General features: G+C 43.8%; 1 protein-coding gene and 1 long non-coding RNA gene across 3 annotated transcripts in view; one reads left to right on the top strand and one right to left on the bottom strand.

Moving 5' to 3' along the window:
* The window catches only part of PHF20L1 (PHD finger protein 20 like 1), a 195,672-nt gene that overhangs the window by 82,552 nt on the left and 97,415 nt on the right, over window positions 1-15,705 (top strand). For both annotated transcript variants that reach the window (XM_089685942.1, XM_089685943.1), the window contains exons 5-7: window positions 1,370-1,458; window positions 3,278-3,479; window positions 11,005-11,130. In XM_089685942.1, coding sequence (XP_089542068.1) covers window positions 1,370-1,458; window positions 3,278-3,479; window positions 11,005-11,130 — 417 coding nt within the window. The remainder of the gene's footprint in view (window positions 1-1,369; window positions 1,459-3,277; window positions 3,480-11,004; window positions 11,131-15,705) is intronic.
* LOC149455726 (uncharacterized) overlaps window positions 3,174-15,705 on the bottom strand; it is a 64,487-nt gene continuing 51,955 nt past the window's right edge. The window contains exon 4 of the long non-coding RNA XR_016314033.1: window positions 3,174-3,326. This is a non-coding gene — a long non-coding RNA (uncharacterized LOC149455726). The remainder of the gene's footprint in view (window positions 3,327-15,705) is intronic.

Raw genomic sequence — 15,705 nt, forward strand, 5'->3', positions numbered from 1 at the left:
CAGATCCCCTGTTCAGTAGTACCCCCAGCTCTGATGATGCCCTACTTAGTAATACCCACTGCTCTGCTGATACCCAGCTCATTAGTAACCCCCAGCTCTGCTGATCTCCCCCTGCTCAGTAGTAACCCCCCCCCCCACCCCCGCTCAGTAGCACTCCCCAGCTCTGCTAACCCCCCAACCAGGAGTAGACCCCAGCTCTGTTGATCTTCTGATTTGCTTGTCCTCCTCTCTCTCTGGTCCCCGTTTTACCTCCTGTTATATTGCCCCCATGCTGCTCACCACATGGGACATCTGCTAGTTTATCTTGCTTCGGTCCCCCGGCTCAGCTGATCCTCTGCCGCTCAGTTCTCTCTCCCTCTGGTCCCTGCTTAATGTCCGCTATAGCGTTCCCATGTTGCGCACTACATGTGCCGTCTGCTAACTGCTCCACTTCAGTCTGGACCCCGCTCACCTTCCTTCTATTCCACACCGCATACCAGATATGACAAATGCACTAGACACTTCCAGAATATGAATGGAAGTGACTGCTGCTGATGCCTTTCTGGTTTGCTTGTTGGCTTCCCAGTGCATCCTGGGATATCTCATACCTGCAATACCTCCAAAACAAAGCGAAGCTAAAGCTGAATAAAAGCCCCTCAAAAGCTGCAGTTGTTAGCTAGCTTTGTCATAGACTTCTGTGGAGGCTTTGGTGACACTTTGAAGCACCAAGAAAGCAACATGGGGTATCATTTTTGAAGCAAATGCAACATGTAAACAGGACTGTAAGCTTACCATTTTATTTAGTGACAGGGGCTTTGATTGGCGATCTGAGTGCTTTAAGGGATACGTTTACCTATGGTAACTTGTTACATGTTACATCCATATTCAGGGTAACATGTTACGATCCAACCTGCCCCCTTTCCCCCCGCAGATCCTTGCTTTGATAGCTAGCAGGGATCTCCTGATTGCTGGTGCAATGCTTTACATGCACCTGCAGACAAAAATAATAAATGCATATTTTTTTTACCTGCAAAAAAATGTGCATTTATTAGTTTTTACTAAAAGGTGAACCTATCCTTTTAACAAAGCAGGTCCAATGCTGCATTTTGAAGCAAGTGTAAACAAGCCCTTAATGTGCCAGTATGCTGTTCATATTGGACACACTATGGCAAGAGCTCCCAACCATGCAAGTGGTAAAGTTCTGCTTTAAATGACAAACAAACAACAATAGTGCTATATAATTTTTATAGGAAGAGACACACGCTATAATGCGATATTCTGGTACAATCTTTTATTTGAATTGTTCATGTAACAAGACCCTAAAGATGTATCCATTTTATAACACAGTCTACTGTACCGGTAATGTTATGGTATTTCTATACTGTTTCAGGAACATATACTGTGCAATTTTATGACGGAGTTATACGGTGCTTGAAAAAGATGCACATTAAATCCATGCCGGAGGATGCAAAAGGCCAGGTAGGAATGCATATTCTCAGCTTGGTTACATTTATTTTTATTATATATATATATATATATATATATATATATATATATATATATATATGAGATAGATAACATTCACATCAGTCCCTCAAGGGGCGTACAATCTAGGGTCCCTAACTTACATTCATACATATACATACGTGGACCAATTTAGACAGGAGTCAGTTAATCTGCCAGCATGTATTTGGAGTGTGGGAGGAAACTGGAGTACCCACGCAGGCAAAGGAGAACATGCAAACTCCAGGGAGGTGGTGCCATTGTTGGAATTTGAGCCAATGTTCCTAGTGCTGCCAGGTGGAAGTGCTAACTATTTAGCCACTGTGTTGCCCTTATAAAAGAAGTCTTCTCACCATTCACATATTTTTATTGTTCCCTAGAAGTGCTACAGTGGATATAAAAAGTCTACACACCCCTGTTAAAATGTCAGGTTTCTGTGATGTAAAAAAATGAAACAAAGATAAATAATTTCAGAACTTTTTCCACCTTGAATGTGACCTATAAACTGTACAAGTCATTTGAACAACAAACTGAAATCTTTAAGGTGGAGGGAAGTAAAAAATAACCTAAAAGAATATGGTTGCATAAGTGTGCACACCCTTAAACTAATACTTTGTTGAAGCACCTTTTGATTTGATTTCAGCACTCAGTTTTTTTGGGTATGAGTCTATCAGCATGGCACATCTTGACCTGGCAATATTTGCCCACTCTTCCTTGCAAAAAACACTCCAATTCTGTCAGATTGCGAGGGCATCTTCTGTGCACAGCGCTCTTCAGATCACCCCACAGATTTTCCATCGGATTCAGGTCTGGGCTCTGGCTGGGCTATTCCAGCACTTTAAACTTCTTCTGGCTCCATTAATGTTGCTGTAGGCTTCTTGGCAGCCTCCCAGACCAGTTTTCCTCTCGTCTTTTCATCGATTTTGGAGGGACGTCCAGTTCTTGGCAATGTCACTGTTACGCCAAATCTTCTCCACTTGATGATGACTGTCTTCACTGTGTTCCATGGTATATCTAATGCCTTGGAAATTCTTTTGTAACCCCCTCCCCCAAAACATTTCAGTTTGTTTTTCAATTGAGTTGTACAGTTTATAGGTCACATTTAAGGTGGAAAAAAAGTTCAGAAATTATTTTTATTTGAAATTTTTCTTTCATTTTTGTTTTTTTTTTACATCACAGAAACCTCACGTTTTATTTAATGGGTGTGTAGACTTTTTATATCCACTGTATGTGCACATATTGATGGTGCAGTAGTTCCGGAGCTAGGGTGATCGACAGTGTACCCCTCCCTTCCAAACCATTGTCTGGCCATGCTACTCTGTAGGTTAGAAATAACTAGTAAGCTTTGATTGACATTTCTGGTCTCCAGCTTCAGTCTCTTGCCTGAGACCAGTGCTGTCACAACACATGTGCTGTCACTTACTATTAAAGATTTGAAGAAAGAAAATTTGTGTACAAAGTCCTGGTCTCCCAGACTTCAGATGTGTTTTTGCAAGGTAGCCCAGAGCAAAAATGTCTCCAGGCAAGGCAAATATTTCAAATCTTTTGTTACTGGAAATGTATGCATGACAGCAAAACGGTTATCAAGGCTTCATTATTTGCACTCTAGTCCTGTCTAGCCTAGGTCCTCTTTACATACTTATTTTTTTTCATAGAATATGATGAATAAAAAGAGTACTTACTTCTTTTTTTTTTTTGCTGGGTCTTGTAGCTCTCCAGAAGTCACTGCATGCCCTAATACCACTCTGCTTTGTTTTTTTTTCATACTTTTGACAAACCTGCTTTCTCCTTGTAGGACTGGATTGCATTAGTGAAAGCAGCGGCTGCAGTGGTCAAGAGTAAGGCTGCAAACAAACCAAGGACCAGTGTAAACAGCAATAAGGACAAAGAAGAAAGAAAAACACATAAAATGTCTATTAAAAAAGAGGACACTCCAATTAGTAAACCCCTAGAATTATTTCACAAGGAGGAAGAGCCAACGTCCAGCCAGAACCTAGGTATATTGCTTCCTTAAATAGAACTTGTGCCTAAGATGACCGCTTGATGTGACCGTAGCATAATTTGGGAACAGCTACATTTTATCACTACTGACTTAGCACAAGGGGCTGCACCTTTTATAGAGGACAAGTGTTTTTTGAATTATTTATTGAATTGGTAGATGTATGTTTATAAATGTGTATTCTAGAGATTTCTCTTAATTGTACAGTACAGAACACAGGCAGAGTTTTCATAACGCGTTAAGCTCGTACCTTCGCAAAGCTTTCGAGGGCACATCCCCTGGGTGCCTCCCGTATATCCCCATCCCAATCTGTGTGTCCTCAGTTTTTTGCTAGTCTCCTTCGGCGATGGGCCTCTTTTTCCCTTGCAGTGAAATCACTCTTAGCTAGTTTATTATTTTATTGTTTTATCTTTTGATTCTTCAACTCTTCAGTCATCTCCTTCACTGCCTTCTAATACCACAAATAGCAGCAGTACATTCAGGTTGGCATAACCTCGGTAAAACTTTGGGAGCTGCACCTGGACCCCATGCCATGGGATGGCCTGTAATGTTGCTTCAGGCATTGAATCCTGCACAGGCCTTCACCTTGACACTTAGTGTAATGCTTGGTAGTCAGGGTGCTGTACAGGTCCAGAGCCATGGTCCCAAATGCTGTGGAAACCAACCCCGAACACCCTTTCAGGGGTATGCCCATTGTGACAGGTGAAATGCAGACTATATATCCAGTCCAGCATCATGGACAGACAAGACAGAGTCTCCCTGTATTTATGTTTCTGTAAAAACTGGGACTGTTTGGAATGTATTAACGTTGCCTAACACCATTGATCGAACACTTGACCGCTGCTTCTGCCTAGAGCCCTTATAAGGTACTCAGGTGTTACCTCTCTCCCTTTCGTCACAAGGATTCCTCACAGGACAGTCTACACTTGGGTTGTTGTGCACTCCCTGATATGCTTACCCAATATTCCTCATCACACTGAGTACTCCACGGGGGAATGCTCTCACTCATATTTATGGTGGAAACTAAGCGAAGGGAGCCATGGCTAAATGCCAAAAAAAATTTGCTCTGCTGAAGGACTGCAGAACACTAACCCCAGAGTGTTTATGCTTCCCATGTGCTGGAGCAGGAACCTCTTTTAACACCAGTCTCTGCATCCAATGCTAGCTTTTTTTTATTTTAAATTCTTTATTTATGGATACCTTCTTACAAAGGGTAATGTGGACATCAGTTTGTAATACAGAGGTATAGAGTCGATAACTACATCACATTTCCAACTTTCGGGAAACGTAAATGAGTATAAAGATTGCATCACATTGAGTCATAAGACAGACGTAGGTCAGTTAGATATTCAAACTTTTGTGAGAAGAGATACATTCTAACGTACTATTCAACTTAGAACGTAACCATATAAAGCTGCCTGAATGAACTGTCAATGCAAATACTGAATAAAATCATAACACTGGATACCTACTATGGCAGGCAGCTGACATGAACTGAGTAAGAGAGAATAAGGGTAGCAGAGAGCATAAAGAGAGTAAAAGAGAAGAATGAGAGAAACCAAAAGTGGGGGGGGGGGGGGGCGCGAAAGTCTCTGGGGTTGTCTCCAGACCAGGTTCCTCAATGACAGAAACATAAGCCCCCTGCAGGGTATTTTAAGCAAGTTCATGGTCAGCTTGAGACATGACCTGTGTATATTTATCGGTACAGGTAAAATGTCTCCTGGGTCTCCACCTTTCTCTGAAGGCTTCCACAGTGTTGTGAAGAGTGGCTGTTAAGTCTTCCATATGGAGAATATCATTGACTTTGGAATACCACAGTGACCTAGCCGGGGGTTGTGTCTGTTTCCACATAACTGATATGTAAGCCTCTGCCACACTCCAATTCTAGCTCTATCTTAGGCATGCAACAAACAGCCTACCTGACAAAAGCAGAATTCTCCTTATCCATATCAGTTTCTCAGACAATAGCCTTAAAACAGTCATCTTTGTCCAGGGCCACAAAATGCCCTGCCTCTTCTCCAGTTCCCTATTCTTTACCTTAGTTGGATCCCATGTTTTTTCAAATGTGGATAACTTCACTTCTGCCATACTCACAAAGGTCCTAGCTCCACCTCTTTCCCTACTCAGAACTCAGGGCATACAGGTCACAAGTTACACGTTACCTAGATGAACTTCTCTTAAAGGACTCATTTTCCTTACAACTGTCTGCAAATTTCCACCAGACAGTTGGAATTCTCCAGGCCTTTTGGTTGGGTGATCAATTGATACATTCAAGATTTGAGATCATACAGACATCCCACAATGAGATTCTGCATTAGAGTTCTAGGCCTCATGGTAGCCTCCTTTTGAGGTTGTGCCATTTGCCCTTTTTCATTGGAGACCTCTCCAACACAACATCTTGTTGACCTGGAAAAAGCATGCTCCTTCTTTTGACCTACCTATGCTCTTGTCCAGCTAAGCAAGGAATACCCTAACTTGGTGTGTCAACAGTAGGGAATTCTTTCCAATCACTGGAAAGTGATGCCAGCAGATTACACTTTCAGGCTGGGGACGGGAGTTCTAGCCCCCTGCGGTCCAGGGAACATGGTCACTCGTGGAAGCCAAGCTCCTTTTCAACATCCTGGAGCTCAGAGCAAAATGAATGGTTATGTAACACTGGACCCTCCCTCCTGTGTGGACCCCCAATAAGGGTGCAGCAGACAATGCCATGGCTGAAGCCTACAACAACTATCAATGGGGCACTAGGGCTCATGCAGCCTTGAAGGAAGAAAGACAGGTAATCTCATGTCCAGTAATCTCTGCGGCCTACATTTAGGAATGGAAAACTGGAAAGTGGATTAGTTTAGCCACAACAACATGAATAAAGAGGAATGGGCCCTTCACCTAAGCATCTTCAATCTGATATTTTAGAAATGTGGGACTACAGACATTCTAGTCTCCAGATTAAACATCAGACTACCTCTGTTTCTGGCCAGGACCAAGGATCCTCTAGCGTTTGCTTTGAGTGCACTGGTAATTCCCTGGTCATATCTCAGGGTAGTCTATGCCTTTACCCAAGTGCGAATTCTTCCTTGTCTTCTTAAAAGGGTAGAACTAGAGAGGAACACTATGATTCTCATTGCACTAAATTGGTCCAGAAGTGCCTAGTGCACAGAGATGAACAGACTTCTGGCAGATGACCCCTGGCTTCTTCCCAAAAGGCCAGATCTGCTGTCTTGGGCTGTCTATTGTATCTTGCTTCTAAGTCTCTGGCTTTAATGACACGGCTGTTGAAGCTGAGGTCTTAAAATGAACCTAAAGATATAGTTATGTGGGCTAAAATAAAAAAGATGTTTTACTTACGCTGTGCAGTGATATTGTACGGAGTGGTCTCTTACCTCCTCTTTGGCAGACTCCTGCCAGTGTTGTCTGCTTCTCCCTTCTCTGGGTGCCTCCTAAGCAAGCTGGGTGCTATGGAGGCAAGCATGCGTGCGCATTCCTTGCCTGGGTAAGTCATGGCATTGCTTCCTCTCCACTTCCACAGGAATTTGACTGACAGCAGCAGGTGCTTATTGCTCCCGCTGCCCTCAGTGACTCAGCGAGACCAGGAAGTAAGGGGGAGTGGTGCTGCAGCCGTGACAGCACTGGAGTGGTGACGGGCCTGGTGCAAACGGATGGAGTTGGGTAGAACAGGTAGTGTGGCATTTGTTACCTTAATGCAGGGACGGCATTAAGGTAAAAAATGTTTCGACTTTAGAACTACTTTAAGAGATAAGAGGAGTCTGTTATTCCAACATTGCGCAAAGCAAGAAAAGCCACTACCAGATAGATATACTATGTTACCTTGAAGTCCTTCTTTGCTGGTGTGAACACAGGCAATTCAGTCCCAGAGAGTACTTTGTGCTTCGTATTATGGCCTTCCTACAGTAAGATTTTGACTAGAATTTGAACCCCTCTGAAAGTTTGGTTTTGGCCTTGTCCATTCTTTTTTCAAAGACCTTCAGATTCACATTCCCCTGCAAAAACCACCCTTGAACCCCCCCCAGGGATATTCCCCTAGATGACCTCTTCTGCAAAGTGGCCTTTTTGTTTGCTCTCATGTCTGTCAGTTTTGTCTCTGAGCTTGTGGCTTTCTCTTGTAAGGAGACGTTTTTCATCCTTCGCAATAACAAAGTAGTCTTGTGCCCAAAAACATCCTTTCTTCCTAAGGTGCTGTTAGTCTTCCATCTCAATAAAGACATAGGCCTACCCACGTTATTCCCTACTCCAAAGCATCAAAAGGAAATCTCTTCATTGCCTGATATAGTCAGAGCCATTAGAGTCTACATTAAAGCAACAGATTTGATCAGGAAGACTAATTCCATATTTGACCTGTCCTCAGGATTTCACAAGGGGCACTCTGCTTTTTAAATCCACCAACGCTTGATGGATAGGAAATCTGATTGTCAGAGCTTACGCTATCAATGACAAATGTCCTCTTGCACTTTAGGTGCCCACTCCACCAAATCGGTGAACATTTTCTGGGTTTTCCAGAACCAGGTCTCTGTAGCCCAGCTGTGTATGGCTGGCACTTGGTCCTCTCTTCATACCTTCTAATTTCTAATAGGGGAACATCCAGTCTTCTGTGGATGCAGCTTTCCCCCAAGCTAATTGCAGGGACACACTGAAGTTGGGCCTTTTGACCCTTGTTGTTGTTGGGCCTGTTGGTATTGTTCTTTTTGCCTTGTTTTTGCCCAACCTTCTCATTCATTGACTGGGGACGTCCCAGGGTCTATGAATATCTTGCCAGTGCCCTGTATTGTACGATTAAGGTAATATAAATTTTGACTTGACTGTAAATACCATATCTTGGATTACAGGACACAGGTCACCCTCCCTTTTCATATCTTGCCTATTCTGCATTGCTTGTTACTAAACTGAAGACGCACGGAGTGAGGAAAGCTTGTAGGGGAGACATGTCCTGAAAAGCTCTGCCATTGTCTAAGCACCTGAAGGTATAACACCAAGGGTCTATGAATACTTATCCTGTACTGTATTCCAAGATATGGGATTTGCAGGCGTGTTGAAGTTTATCTTTTTTTCGCCAGAAAGTTTGGTTTAAGCTGTCCAATTTATGACTACCTTAAAGTGTGCCTTTGCCCCCCGCTCCCCATTCAGGATTGGAACCTTGGGGGAGCGGGTACCCGACTTTGACAGGTACTCACTCTCACTTCCACTGCGATCGCCTAGGCAATCGGAAGCGTTAGTTGTCCTCCTCTCCCTCCCCGTAGTCTTCTGGGACACGTGACAGGTCCCAGAAGACTACAGGACCATTCACAAAGTGTACCGCTTCTCGTGTATGCACAGTGGGAACCTGGCTGGGAAGCCTCAAGCTGTCACAGCTGGGTGCCCACACTGAAGATGCCAGGGAGAGAAGACGGCCGGTGAAACCAGCCGTGGTGAGGACATCGCTGGACCGAGGGACAGGTAAGTGGCTGTATTTTAAAAGTCAACAGCTACAGTTTTTGTAGCTGCTAGCTTTTATTTATTTATTTATTTATTTATTTTTTCAGGTGGAACTCCACTTTAACTTTTATTTGTTTATTTTTTTATTTTTTATTCATTTTTATAAAGGGGATAGGGATAGCTCACCTGAAATGCTTTTATTGCTGTCAGTGTCCCTGTCGAAACCAAAATTGATAGGAAATCAAAAATGTTAAAGTTGCTACCAGAGCAAGAAGGGACCAGAAATCATCCCACTAAGGCAATTGTTTCTATTGACAACTAAGGGGAGGTTTCCTCTTATTTCCTGTTGCATCTTAAGGACAAGAATTAAAGGGAGAGCTCACACAGACAGCTAGTAATAGTCACATTCAACTTGGCTTGTTCTGTAATGTTAAATACGTTGTAGCTTAACCAAAACATGTGTTCCATTGTAAGAAGCGTCAGGAAGGTACCCCGGCGTTTATGTCCAGAGCGGTATCCCAGTCCCCATACTTTAATCACTATGGAATGTGTAAAGGCAGATGTTGATTGTCTAAGAAAGTGGGGGAGATGTGAAAGTTGTGCAACCACCCTGCTCTAGTTACATAATCCATCCCTTTGGTGTCTGGAAGTTTACCCAATGTTTTGGCTTTTTAAATATGTTCCAAGTACAGATAAATACCTGCTGATCGGCGACAAATCCATTGGGCTTATTACTTCCTGTGGTGATCTATATGGCAGCAGGGAGGAGGTGGACCTTAACACCCACACGGTGCACAAATGCCTACACGATCATGATACCACATTGACAGCCGATCACTTGATCAAGAAGGTGTTATGTATGACCTGGCATGCAGTCTAAGAGCACTGGTGGGACAAGGTTTTCTAGTAGCCAAAATGGAGACACCAAATTGTACCTTCACAAACTGAAACTTATCTGGAGGGAGAACTTAATAGTGAACAGACAGGTTGCCAAACCTTGTTTGATCTTTTTGTTCTCCCTTATGCCATAGTGGTCCGCACAGTGAAGATGCCTTAGAATGATAGGATTATAGGATGTCTGTCTGTACACACAGCGGTCAGGCTGGCATAGGGCACAGAAATGGCAGCTGATGTTAGCTGTTTCTAGGGTTGCCGCCTTTTAAAAAATGTAGGAGCGAATGGTGTGGAAACCCCTATACACAAGGAAACATGACTTACCTGCAGTGGACATTGATTGCACAAGAGCACTAACCAAAAAGCATTGTGACAGTATCAATGCAATGTACTGTCTTTAAGAATTATATTGGCAGATACTGTTTGCAGGGTTAATCATAGAGAAGCTGCTTTGAGCACTCCTGATATAAAGAGTGGGGCTTAGCTGTCTTTTGTGTCACGTCTGTTCTTCATACTGGAAACTGCTGCTGAAACTCCTAATACTGAGCACAAACCCTGCATGTCAAGCTGGTAGGAATACCTGCAGATCACCCTGAAGCTAAGCTCCCTCCTTGCATGCAACAATCCATGCAATTGAATTCTTTAATAGTGGAGGTGGGTTTTAGATGACACCTAAAGCAGTGGTTGAGGCCTATGTGGAAAGTGTGCCAAGGAAATCCCTGAAAGCATTTTTGGGTGATACTAACAGACACTTTTTAATGGACAAATGTATCTGAAGAGGTGATGTATATACAAATGATGTATTCCTGTAATGAGTTATCTATAGGAGGAACTATACAGCTACAGTACGGTGTTGACTACATTCAAATATACTGTCTGTCTAGATTTCTTTGCGGTCTTGGTAAATTGTATTTACAGGGACAGGAAGTGGTGAAAAATTTCTCTTAGCAAAATTTATTCAGTGCTTGTCTTCCTGTTCTGGGGAGTCCTGCTCCCTTTTTATTTTTTTACTTGGCTTGTCCTTATACGACTGGGAAAGAATGTGAGGTGAAAATTCCCTAGTGGGAACTTGGATAACAAGGAAATGGCATCTACCCCTTCCACACTCTCCATGTAGTTGGTCTTTAATATGGTTTATCATGTTTGTGTTTTGAACAGCAGCTATGGCTCTCTAACAGAATATTCCTTCTATCTCTTGAAACTAGAAATTACATTGGGAGAGGTCTCGAAGTTACCCACTCAACAGAGAGTTGATGATCTGATACTTAAAAGGAAAATGAGCCAGACTAGCACCTTCCAAGCAAAACGTGCTCGGCTAAATAAAATAACAGGTATCTCTGCCGCTATCTGTCTCTCTGCCGTTTTTGTTCTTTTTCCACACTCTCATATCTCTGCCTTCCTAGCTCTCGTGTCTCTATTTGTCCTTTTTCTAGATCTCCTGTCTATCTGTCTTCCTTCCTAGTTCTCCTGTCTCTCTGTCCTCCTTCTTGGCTCTGCAGTCCCTCTCTATTCTACTTGCTAGCTCTCCTGTCTCTGTCTGCCTTTCTAGCTCTTGTGTCCTTATCTGTCCTCCTTCTTCACTCCCCTGCCTCTCTCTATCCCCATTTGCTAGCTCTGGTGTCCCTATCTGTCCTTCATAGCTCTCCTGTCTCTCTGTCCTCCTTTATAGCTCTCTCATCTCTCTCTGTCCTCCTTCATAGCTCTCCCATCTCTCTCTGTCCTCCTCCTTTGCTCCCCTGTCCCTCTCTATCCCCTTTGCAGCTCTCGTGTCCCTATCTGTCCTCCTTCACTCCCCTGCCTCTCTCTATCCCCATTTGCTAGCTCTCGTGTCCCTATCTGTTCTCCTTCATAGCTCTCCTCTCTCTTTGCCCTCCTTAGCTCTTCTGTCTCTCTATTCTCCTTGCTAGCTCTCCTGTTTCTCTCTCCATCCTCCTTAGCTCTCCAGTCTCTCTCTCTCTGTCCTCCTTCTTAGCTCTCCTCTCTCTCTGTCCTCCTTCTTAGCTCTCCTCTCTCTCTGTCCTCCTTCTTAGCTTTCCTGTCGCTCTCTGTCCTCCTTCCTAGCTCTCCTATTTCTCTCTGTCCTCTTTGCTAGCTCTCGTGTCCCTATCTGTCCTCCTTTATAGTTCTCCTGTCTCACCCTGTTCTCCTTCCTAGCTCTTGTGTCCCTATTTTTCCTCCTTCATATCTCTCCTGTTTCTCTCTGTCCTCCTTCCTAGCTCTTCTGTCTCTCTCGGTCCTCCTTCCTAGCTCTTATGTCTCTCGCTATCCTATCTGCTGGCTCTCCTATCTCCTCCATGCTAGCTCTCTTGTCTTTCTCTGTCCTCCTTGCTAGTTCTCCTGTCTCTCTCTCTGTCCACCTTCCTAGCTCTCTCGTCTCTCTCTGTCCGCTTTCCTAGCACTCTCATCACTCTGTCTGCCTTCCTAGCTTCTCTCTAATTTTAAAACACATGCGCTAGCACGATAAACATGCAGTGAATGTCACATGCACTTCTTTTATGAATACTGTATACCCTATAGAGTTATAATACCTTAGATTGTACGCCCCTTAAGGGTTAGGGACTGATGTGAATGTACAATATACAGTCATGGCCGAAATTGTTGGCACCCTTGATATTTTTCCTGAAAATCAAGTATTTCACACAAAAAAGGTATTGCATTAACACATGTTTTGCTATACACATGTTTATTCCCTTTGTATGTATTGGAACAAATATAAAACAGAGGCAGAAAAGCAAATATGACATAATGTCACACAAAACCCCAAAAATGGGCTGGACAAAAGTATTGGCACCCTTAACTTAATATTTGGTTGCACACCCTTTGGAAAACATAACTGAAATCAGTCGCTTCCTATAACCATCAATAAGCTTCTGACACCTCTCACCCGGAATTTTGGACCACTCTTCCTTTGCAAACAGCTCCAGGTCTCTCTTATTGGAAGGACACCTTTTCCCAACAGCAATTTTAAGATCTCTCCACAGGTGTTCAATGGGATTTAGATCTGGGCTCATTGCTGGCCACTTCAGAACTCTCCAGCGCTTCTTTGCCATCCATTTCTGAGTGCTTTTTGACGTATGTTTGGGGTCATTGTCCTGCTGGAAGACCCAGGATCTTGGACGCAAACCCAGCTTTCTGACACTGGGCCCTACAGTGCGACCCAAAATCCTTTGGTAATCCTCAGATTTCATGATGCCTTGCACACAGTCAAGGCACCCAGTGCCAGAGGCAGCAAAACAACCCCAAAACATCATTGAACCTCCACCATATTTTACCGTAGGTACTGTGTTTTGTTCTTTGTAGGCCTCATTCCGTTTTCGGTAAACAGTAGAATGATGTGCTTTACCGAAAAGCTCTATCTTGGTCTCATCTGTCCACAAGACGTTTTCCCAGAAGGCTTTTGGCTTACTCAAGTACATTTTGGCAAACTGTAGTCTTGCTTTTTTATGTCTCTGTGTCAGCAGTGGGGTCCTCCTGGGTCTCCTGCCATAGCGTTTCATTTCATTTAAATGTCGACGGATAGTTCGCGCTGACACTGATGCTCCCTGAGCCTGCAGGACAGCTTGAATGTCTTTGGAACATGTTTGGGGCTGCTTATCCACCATCCGGACTATTCTGCGTTGCAATCTTTCATCAATTTTCCTCATCCGTCCACGACCAGGGAGATTAGCTACAGTGCCATGGGTTGCAAACTTCTTGATAATGTTGCGCACTGTGGACAAAGGCAAATCTAGTTCTCTGGAGATGGACTTGTAACCTTGAGATTGTTGATATTTTGCCACAATTTTGGTTCTCAGGTCCTCAGACAGTTCTCGTCTCCTCTTTCTGTTGTCCATGCTTAGTGTGGCACAGACAGACACACAATGCAAAGGTTAAGTGAACGTCTCTCCTTTTTATCTGCTTTCAGGTGTGATTTCTATATTGCCCACACCTGTTACTTGCCCCAGGTGAGTTTACAGGAGCATCACATGCTTGTAACATTCTTATTTATCCGCAGTTGTGAAAGGGTGCCAATACTTTTGTCCAGCCCATTTTTGGAGGTTTGTGTGACATTATGTCGAATTTGCTTTCTTTCCTCCCTTTTTTTGTTTTGTCCCAATACACACAAAGGGAATAAACATGTGTATAGCAAAACATGTGTTAATGCAATACGTTTCGTGAGAAATACATGATTTCCTGGAGAAATATCAAGGGTGCCAACAATTTCGGCCATGACTGTATATGTAAAGTGCTGCGTAAATTGATGGCGCTATGTAAGTACTTGTAATAAATTATCAAGTTAACCAATGCATACTGATGCTGCAAAATTTACCTAGAGCATCTAAACATTAATGAATGCGTTGAAATTAAATGGTTGAGGTGGACAAAAACCCTAACTATATCTGTTCTCAAAAAAGTTCTTTCTCTCCCTCTACCTCTCCTGCCTAACATACACTATACTACCAAAAGTATTCTGACACCCCTCCAAATCATTTGATTAATGTGTTCCAATCACCTCCATGGCCACAGGTGTATAAAATCAAGCCCCTAGGCATGCAGACTGCTTCTACAAACATTTGTGAAAAAATGGGTTGCTCTCAGGAGCTCAGTGAATTCAAGTGTGGTACCGTGATAGGTTGCCACCTGTGCAATATGTCCATCCGTGACATTTCCTGGCTACTAAATATTTCACAGTCAACTGTAAGTGCTATTATAACAAAATGGAAGCAACTGGGAACAACAGCAACTCAGCCACGAAGTGGTAGGCCAGGTAACATGACAGAGCGGGGTCAGCGCATGCTGAAGCGCACAGTGCGCAAATGTCGCCAACTGTCTGCAGAGTCAATAGCTAAAGACCTCCAAACTTTGTGTGGCCTTCAGATTAGCACAGTACCAGTGCATAGAGAGCTTCATGGAATGGGTTTCCATGGCCGAGCAGCTGCATCCAAGCCTTACATCACCAAGTGCAATGCAAAGCATCGGATGCAGTGGCGTAAAGCACGCTGCCACTGGACTCTAGAGCAGTGGAGATGTGTTCTCTGGAGTGACGAATCATGCGTCTCTGTCTTGCAATCCAATGGACATGTCTGGGTTTGACAATTGCCAGGAGAACGGTACTTGCCCGACTGCATTGTGCCAAGTGTAAAGTTGGGTGGAGGGGATTATGGTGTGGGGTTGTTTTTCAGGGATTGGGCTTGGCCCCCTAGTTTCAGTGAAGGGAACTCTTAAGGCGTCAGCATGCCAGGACATTTTGGACAATTTCTTGCTTTGTGGGAGCTGTTCCAACATGACTGAGCACCAGTGCACAAAGCAAGGTCCATAAAGACATAGATGAGCGAGTTTGGGGTGGAGGAACTTGGCTGGCCTGCACACAGTCCTGATCTCAATCCGATCGAACACCTTAGGGATGAATTAGAGCGGAGACTGCGAGCCAGGCCTTCTCGTCCGACATCAGTGCCTGACCTCACAAATGTGCTTCTGGAAGAATGGTCCAACCTTCCCATAGACACCCTCCTAAACCTTGTGGACGGCCTTCCCAGAAGAGTTGAAGCTGTTATAGCTGCAAAGGGCGGGGCCAACTCAATACTGAACCCTACGGACTAAGACTGGGATGCCATTAAAGTTCATGTGTGTGTAAAGGCAGGCCGGCCAATACTCTTGGCAATATAGTGTATAAAAAATGGATTTATATACTTATCTATTTGCAATCCGCTCCGATCCGATCATGTGATCCTGAAGCTTTAAGTAAAGGGTTACTCGGCAACAGCTCTGAATTCTTGGAACTGTGATATCACTCTTAGGCTTCTAATGCCCAGGCATTTTAGGCCTCCCTCCTCTCCCCTGCGGCAGCCACTCATTGATGCAGGAGAGTCAGAGCTGTGGGATCATGTGACTGGACTGAAGCGGTTTAGCATTAGTTAAGTATACAG

The sequence above is a fragment of the Staurois parvus genome, unplaced genomic scaffold, assembly GCF_062004578.1.
Source record: "Staurois parvus isolate SC_StPar_1 unplaced genomic scaffold, SC_StPar_1.0 ptg000389l, whole genome shotgun sequence".
Classification (NCBI taxonomy): Eukaryota; Metazoa; Chordata; class Amphibia; order Anura; family Ranidae; genus Staurois; species Staurois parvus.